The sequence below is a fragment of the Echinops telfairi genome, unplaced genomic scaffold (assembly GCF_000313985.2).
Source record: "Echinops telfairi isolate 266 unplaced genomic scaffold, ASM31398v2 ScPeMD7_2565;HRSCAF=3150, whole genome shotgun sequence".
In the NCBI taxonomy this organism is placed as follows: Eukaryota; Metazoa; Chordata; class Mammalia; order Afrosoricida; family Tenrecidae; genus Echinops; species Echinops telfairi.
In genome coordinates, this window is record NW_022106463.1 from 11,576,827 (window position 1) to 11,585,282 (window position 8,456).

An 8,456-nucleotide genomic window follows, 5' to 3' on the forward strand; every position below is an offset into this window, starting at 1 on the left:
TGCACCTCAGGACCACCACTGTGGGGCCGGGCCTACACTGACACTGACGCGTGCCACGCTACGGCCAGCTGCAGGGCAGGGTGCTCAGCCAGGAGCGTGTCCACGTCTGAATGGCCTCTGAGGACAGTTTGCCCAGGGGCAATGCCCGATGGTGCATCACATGCTTCTGAGCCCCTCTGTCCTCCTGGAGAGTCCACTGGGCTGGGAGCTGGAGGCAGTGGGCCGGGGGTGGCGTGGGCTCGTGCTCCTGGCCGTCTGTGGAGCAGAGAGATGACCATGCCTGCGAGCAGCTGCAGGTGGGTCTCGTCATGGAGAGGCGTGTCCACAGCCAAGCGGCCCTGCCCATGGGGCCAGCCTGACCTGAGGCTTTCTGTCACTCAGGATGTCCAACCCCACGCTGGGTAGGGAGTGCAGTGGTTTCCATGGCCAACTCGGGGAGCGAGCGTCCCCCAGGGAAGGGCCCTCCCTGACCGCCGGTGGACTCCAGAGGCCTCTCGCTACCCAGAGGGCCCCTGCCTGCTGTCACAGGGGACATCCAGGGAGTTGGTGGCCTCTCTAGTGAAGCCCGAAAGGCCCGGGGTCGGGGGTTTGTGACAGAGCCTAAGAAGATAGAGGGGTCACCAAGGACACAGCCGGGGGCTGCTTTTCCCTCCGCCCAGCCCCCCAGAGACATGGGCAATGAACGATGGGCTGGACCAGAGAGGGGGCTTCGCACGTGCCCCACGGGCAGGGCCTCCCTCTGGGCTCTGGGGCAGATGGACGCAGGCTCTGCAGAGCCACCGGCTGTGACCAGGCCGAGGCAGGCTGCTCTGTCCCTGCGAGCCCAGCCAGGGAGGAAGGGCTGTGTCTTCCCCGAGCGGGGAAGAGCTAAGCTTAAGTGTCAGAGGTCGACCTTGTCTGCAGGGGACCTTGCGTCCCCACAGCGGCCTCTGTGGGTCTCCTGGCCCTGTGGACACGCCAGGTCTGGGTGAGCAGGTGCTGTTGGCTGTGCGGTGTCTGGAGGGTCATGCGCTGACTCCAGGTGCCCAAGCTCAGACGAGGGCAGGACAGTCTCCTGCAAAGATGTCCACATCCTGGCTCCCCCCATCCCCACCCCCCAGCTTGTTCTTGTAATGAGAACAGCACGCAGGTAGAACCCTGGCCCAGTGTCCTTGGCAAACACTGATGCCAACTGAGCTGGGGGGCATGGATTCCACCAGCTGCCTTACGACCCAGGAGCTACCTCCACCCCGTCTGCCCGAGCCCTCAGCTGGCCGGTTCTCTGAGTGCGGGCTGCCAGCCCGGCTGGGTGGTCATCCCGGCTTTGTGAATGAATGTCAACACCACAGTCCAAGGCTTTTAGACTCGTGTGTGTGTGTGTGTGTGTGTGTGTGTGTGAACATAAACGGCTCGTTTTAACTGCAAGTTTGTGTTCAGGAACGCGTACCCCAAAACCATTTCAAAATTGCACTCCGGCTGAGGGTGTCAGGTGACTGTCGGCTTTAGGGGAAAACAAAACGCAATAGAAACGACTCAGGACAAGCAGGGAGCTCAGGAGTGAAGCAGTCTCGCTTTATTTCAAGGTCAAACAGAGGGGCGTGACTGCGTCTGCAGGTGGGAGGAGTCTCCGCAGCAGTGTGCTGTTACATTGTAACGGAGCAGACACCTTAGCTTCCTCCCTCTGAGCGGGTGGGTTTGAACAGCTGACCTAATGGTTTGCAGCCCAGGCCTAGCCCTGCAGCCTCCTGGAACGGGGTGGGGGTGGGATGGGGGCTGTAACTGGTCCCACATGGTTTCTGGGACAGGGACAAGCTGACCGGATGCCTAGCCCTGGCATCAGAGGGCAGCTAGTCCCGCAGCGCTTTCTGGGGTGGGGTTAGAAGTCTTTCACTAATCCTTCCTCCATGACCGCCAGCCCATCAGGAAGCAGCCAAGCATATGAACCCCAACCCCCACCCCGGGGGGCTGTGATCATGGTGGCCCCTGAGTTTCTGGGACTGCAGTGCTGCCCCTCCCACCGCCCTCCCATCCGGAGGCTGAATTTCCTCCTCAGGATTCCCAGTGAGGCAACGGATGGCCTCCGTGCAGACTCTCCCTCACAGGCTTGTCCGGCGCTGCCGCGCTGGGAGCCCGCCCGTTGTTTGTGTGCACGTGGAAGATGGGTGGCCACCCAGCATGAGCAAGGCTATGGGTGCCATTATCCCAACACCAAGGTTAAGGACATGCTTTTCCAAACACCAAATTTATGGGCACCATGATCCCAACACCAAGGTTATGGGTGCGATTTTCCAAACACCACGGCTGTGGGCATTACTATCTCAACACCAGGTCAGTGGGCGCCATTATCCCAACACCAGCTCCGTGGGCACCCACATGTGGAGCACTGCTGTATGGTGGCTCTGCCCCACGCTCTGGTCACTCTCACAAGACCGCACACATCTCCATCATGCTGCCCCCCCCACACACACACAGACTGCAGCCCACTGTGACGTGCTCAGGAAAACCCAGCCCCCAGCCTTGCCCACAGAACCCGTGAGGCCGCCTGCACGATTCCCTTCATGGCCGCGCTAGCAGCTCAGCAATGTTTCCAACCATTTCTGAATCCAGGAGGCTGGTGGGATAGACCAGACCGAACCTTTTCGGTCTCCATCCTGGGCACCGTCTTTACTGCACCCTCCCAGCTCGCTACCCCACCTCTGGATGCAGAATCTCTCCCCTAAAACTACTCTCTCTCTCCCACCACCTATTTGTCCCACCTCCTTGTCACGGGGGAAGCAAACCAGACTGGTGCGCTGACACACCTCTGGTGCAGGCCTCCCAGGCAAAGCCACTTCACTCATCAGTGTGGTGCTTTGGCTGTGAGGGTGACCAACCCACCTGCCTGTACGTTCGCAGCGGGAAACAAGGGCGCCCAGGGGCACAGTGGTTAAGCGCTCCACTGCTGACCTAAAGGTGGGCGGTTCAAATCCCCCACCTGCTCCGTGGGACAAAGATGAAGCGGTCTGTTTCTGAAGCCCCTGGCCGTCTTGGACACCCAGCTGGGGCAGGTGTGTGGTGTCCTGCAGGGTCGCTGTGAGTCGGGACCGATTCGACGCCAGAGGGCTTGGCTTTTGGGGAGCGCCGGAGCATGCTGGGGGGCAGCGGCTGTCCGGTTGAGTGGTTGCGTAAAAGGGACAGGGACACTGTGGGCGCTATCCCTCTTTGAGATCAGCGTAACGCATGGGCTCGCCTCACCGCCATAGATGGCCAACAGGAGGCGGAGAACACGCCCCTGCACTTCTGCGGGCTCGCAGACTAAATCAGTTGGTGGAGCTGGTTTTTCTGGGCGGACCAACCACTTCCTGATCTACAAGTTGACAAGGTTTTGCGTTTGCTTGGCCCGTTTGCTCGTCCTGGGGAAACTGAGAGACGACACCCAGCTCAGTTACGTTTCAGGAGATACACACGTATTCCGCTCTGGTTTCCAAACCGGCCTCAAGAGACAGGGTCTCCGTGTGCTGGACCTAGGTCGGTGGCAGAGGGGTTGGGGCTCTAATGCCACGAGATTTCGCTCTGCAGAGAGGACCCCGTCTGCAGCTCCTGGGCTGTGGGACACTCAAAATGCCATCACCTTCGGGCAGATTGGCCCGGGGCCCTTGGGGCGGCTGGCTGGCACCTGGCTGCTTTTAAGGGGCTGCTTTATAAAAGCCCATCTAAGTAAGAACACACCGGGAGTGGAGCCGGGCGGCGCGGAACCAGATGGCGGCGGACACATCCCCCGCTTTGAAGTGCGTCAGAAGGCTGACAGAACAGCTCCGCACGCACCTCTCACCAAGCGGTCTGAGGGCCCTGGAGCCAAAGCCAGCCTCACTCCCACGCCCGACACAGCCGGGCTCCACACCCCTCCAGATTTTGTAAGTGTCCTATGAGCCCAGGGGTCCCCAACCAGACAGCCTCCCCCGATCGTGCTGGCCGGGCTGGACCTAGCCCATGGCTATGAGGCTGCTGGAAGGTGACCCGTTGGGAATTGTCCCAGGAAGAGAGAAATCACTCTGATGTGACTTCTACATGATGTCAGGAAAACCCAACACCCCAGACAGCACGCAGCCTCTCGGCCCTGGCTCACAGCGGCCCTGAGGGAGCACAGGATCCCCAGCTGCCAGTCTCAATGGGAGACACCGCCTAGCCTTTCTCCTATGCAGCGGTTGGTGGGTTTGAACCGCTGATCTTGTGGGAGCAACAGTGTTGCTTGTTTCTTTGTCCCCAACCAGTTGGCAATTTGTCTGACAAGCCTTCCCTTCCCAAGGTGTGTGTGTGTGTGGGGGGGGCAGTGGTCCCTCTTCCGTCATGCGTGTCCGGACGGCATCCTTGTGGCGCATCTCACATCTCGATCTGGGACACTCAGGTGGCCTCCAGAAGATGGGGCGGGGGGCAGAGGGGAGACCTGACTGCCCAGGGCCACCCCTCCCCGAGGCCCGCCTGTTCTCCAGGGACGCGCCCCCCTCCCCCACAGGTCTGCTGAAAGCAGCTGAGCCAACAGCAGAGGGTTCCTCCGGTTTATTGTGCAGTCGGGTCTCTTAAGGCAGAGCCACAACGTCCACTTCGGGAGGGAGGGTGCACAGCAGTTCACGGGGAGGGGACGTACGGGGAGGGGGCGTCCAGGCACAGGGTCACCTTCCACCAGTCCTTGGCTCTGAAAACTCTGCGGGGGAGGCCAGATCAGCTGCTGAGCCTGCCGCCAGTCACGCAACCCATAGCCACACCAGGGCCAACCTTCTCCCTTTCTTTCTCTAACGCCCCTCACGCTGTGCAGAGAAGCAGCCAGCCTCTGCTTAACCTTGGATGCCTCCGAGTCACAATGCAGCCAGCCCGCCCACTCAGTGACAGGGACCATCCCAGCCCCTTGCTGTGGCACACAGACACACACCGCGGAACAGCCTCTCCTCAGTCTCTCGCCTCTGGTCTTCCAGGGACTCGCGACCTGGTTTCCAAGCCCACTGTGCACACACCCATGCACACACGCACACATGCACATACACACACATGCACGCATGTACACACAAACACACGTACACCCATGCACACGCACACACAAATGCACATATGCATACACACGTGTACACAGGCACACACCGATGCACACATGCATGCACATGAACACACACACGCACATGAACACACGCACACATGCATATACGCATACACGCATGCACACATTCACACACAAGCACACATGTACACACAAACACACATGCACACACACAAATGCACACATGCATACACACATGCACATGCACACACAAGCACACATGTACACACAAACACGTGCACATGCAGGCACATACAACTGCACTCACACGCGCGCACATGCACATACATACACACACACAAATACACACACATGCATGCACTTGCACATTCACATATGTACACACATATAAATGCACACATACACAAGCGCGCACATGCATGCACACATATACACGTGCACATACATACACACAAAACACACACACATGCATACACACACGCACACCAAGGGCAGGAAGCTACTGTGTGCCAGCAGTTACCGGGGGCCTTGGAGAGAGCACACGATGGCCTGGCAGGGCGCCTGTCTCTGCTGCATGCCCACTCCCCGTCCACAGGACCACAGACTGTCATTCCACACCTGGTTCTGCAAGATGGCCGACTACTGCCCACCCCGGGCAGCTTCTCCACCCCATCCTCACCGGGCAGTCCAAGGGCGCCCTCGGGGACATGGAGACGCAGCAGTGCCGGTGCTGCTGCTGACACTGGGGGTGGGGGGTGGGGCAACGGACACATCATTTATGCAGTCTTCTGCTTTGGGGGGTTTCAAAATTCAATACTTTCGTGAAGAATCAGAAAATCTGCAGCTGGGACACCGTTTTGTCACCATGGTTTTGCAAGTGGCTTTTGAATTTAAGGACGAGGGGGCTTCAAAAAGGGGGTTTCATGAGAACATGCCGTTATCTTGTCATTCCATGCCCCACCAGGTGTTTGAAGCCCCCTGACACACGCCAATGGACATGCTGCCGTTAGCGGCCCGCAAGTCTACCAGAGGCAGGAACTAGGAGGTTTTGCCATCCACAGTGCCCTGCCAGGCTGTGCCCAGCCACCCGAGCCACCAAGCTATGGAAGCACCCAGAGCGGGCGTCCAGAAACCAGCAGAAAGATGAGGTGGGGCAGAGGAGGGCAGTGAGGGAAGCACTCTCCCTTCCCTTTGGCTGGGCTCAGGGCGTGCATTTGGGGCTCAAAGGAATTAGCCTTTTGCATGCCGTTGTCTCCCACTGACAGACACAACATGAGAACGGAGCAGAAAGGGCCCGTCAGGCGATGGCAGTGGACGCGACTAAAAACAAAACCGCAACTAGCCTAGCCCGCAGCAGTGGGGTGTGGTCTCCCCGTGCCTGGAGGCTGAGAGCGGGGTGAGGTTCAGAAGAACTTTCAGGGAGCAAGTGCCAATGAATCAGGCTCAGGCTTCAGGGCTGCAGCCACGCAACCCAGGGTCTCTGTGAGACAAGAGGTGCTTGTGTCTTTCCAGAAGGTTCTTTCTGCTCCGTGGAGCCGTCAACAACCCAGGACTGGCTTCTGTCTGGCGGGAAAGCCTTGGTGTTGCAGGCACCGCTCGGCTTGGTGGAACGGGAAGGGGGCCTCTGGGCTGTCCAAGGTGGGCAGGAGGAGGGCGGGCGCTTTCGGTTGGCTCCTCCCACTTGGTTCTGCGTTGGCAGTGTGGCCGGGCGGCGCGGGGCTCCCGCCTCGGAAGAGCTGGAGTTTCCGAGAGTAACTGATGGCGCCCGCCCGGACGTGCCTCTAACCAAAGTCCCGGGAGCAGCCTTTCCTGGGAACGGCCACGAGGCCTGGCATGGGCCCATTGACAGTGAGCATAAGCCGAGTCCTGCTTGGCAGCCAGGCTCTGCCGGGCGCCGGGACTGCCCTTTAACCAGGGCCCATGGCAGTGGCCGTGGCTGTCTGGACGGAGAGTGGCCACGCAGGAACTTGAGGCAGCTGGCCAAGTTGGCCCGCCTGGTGCATCAACCCCCACCGGCTCTCGGTGATGGCCCCTCTCTTTCTTCGAGTTTTAGCAGACCCCCTGCCCGGGATCCAGGCTCACGGCAGGCAGCCCAGCATTACGGAGCAGAACCACCCCACTGCTTTGCCGAGGCTGGCGACCTTCAAGGGAGCAAATGGCCCCCTCTTTTTCCAGGGGCAGCTGGCAGGTTTGAACCCTGACCTGCAACCACGGGCGGAGCTCTTGAACACGGTGCCGGCGGCGCTGGCGGCTCCTGAGCGGGCGGCCGGCAGGACAGTGCGGCATGGGCCGTGGTCAGGCTTTCAGGTGGTGCAGGCAGACCCATCCTTGTTGGCTTGCTGCCAGCCTTGTCTTTTCCTGCCCGTTGGGCTGGAGTGTCGTGTTCATGTGGGGACACGGGTGGCCGTCAAACAGATGTGTGCTTGGCTGTCGGAACAACGTGGCTGGGCTATGAATCAGTCACCTACACCCAGTCTGACATCTGCTTCCCCCCATCCGGAAGTGTTCCATTTCCAAGTACGATTTAGGAGTGGGAGGGGCGGAGGGGGGTGCATGGGGCGGAAGCAAGTAAAATTGATTAAAACCTCCTAATGGCATCCTACATCTACGGACACTATCAAAGCCATGCCTCGTAAGTCAGGGGTCGTTAGTGCTGGACGCAAACAGAAGGAAATGCCGCAGTGTCTGCGCAGGGCTGACCACGGCATCTCAGAGGGGCACTGCACGCGCGGGGTTAGTGGGTTAATGTGTAGCAAGCCTCACTCGGCTTAGCACAAAAGGAGTTTTGCATCCGAGGATTGATGGAGGAACCTCAGCCAGACCCACAGGGCTGTCCAAGTTTCCTGTCGGCAGTGCCCGCTTTTAAGAGAATGTGATTTTTCAAAGTTGCCTTTTGGAAACAGCCCAGGCTTTTTCTTTCTTTCTTTTTTAAGATCTGGGTCTTTTAAAACATCTCAGAAGAACTCGAGCGTTTCCCGGCCTTGGTGTTTTACATTTGAGAAGTGGCATCGCCGGCGTAGTCGGTCCGTGGTTTCCCGGGGAAACGGGATTTCAGAAAGTAAGATGTACTTGTGGAGGGGCAGGAGCGCAGTTCTGAGAGAGGGGCTCTTGGCCGGCATGTGGCCTCCCACCCCCACAGCCAGCGGGACCAGCATGGAGAGGAGGAAGCACCCCCTGAGAGCATTCAGCTCTTGTCTCTGGTGGCTGCGGCCGTTGCAATGGCTGGCATCTTCAGAAAACCAGCGCTCTCGACTCTGACCAGACACAGACCTGAAAGCCCATCTGTGGGGCGGCTGCCACAGACTCCCTTCTGACTGCGCAGGGCTGCCCCCCACACCTGTAGGAGCGGGAGCAGCAGGAGGAGGGCGAGGAAGAGGGGGGGACGGAGGGTCCGGTTCGGGGCTCACAGCAGCCGTGGCGATGCCTGCATAGCTGTGTGCAGAGCCGG

The 8,456-nt window shown here is 59.5% G+C and overlaps 1 protein-coding gene across 1 annotated transcript in view; it reads right to left on the reverse strand.

Annotated features, from left to right (window-relative positions):
• DCLK1 (doublecortin like kinase 1) overlaps window positions 1-8,456 on the reverse strand; it is a 161,594-nt gene that overhangs the window by 31,393 nt on the left and 121,745 nt on the right. Inside the window, exon 8 of the mRNA XM_045294001.1 lies at window positions 809-867. Coding sequence (XP_045149936.1) covers window positions 809-867 — 59 coding nt within the window. The remainder of the gene's footprint in view (window positions 1-808; window positions 868-8,456) is intronic.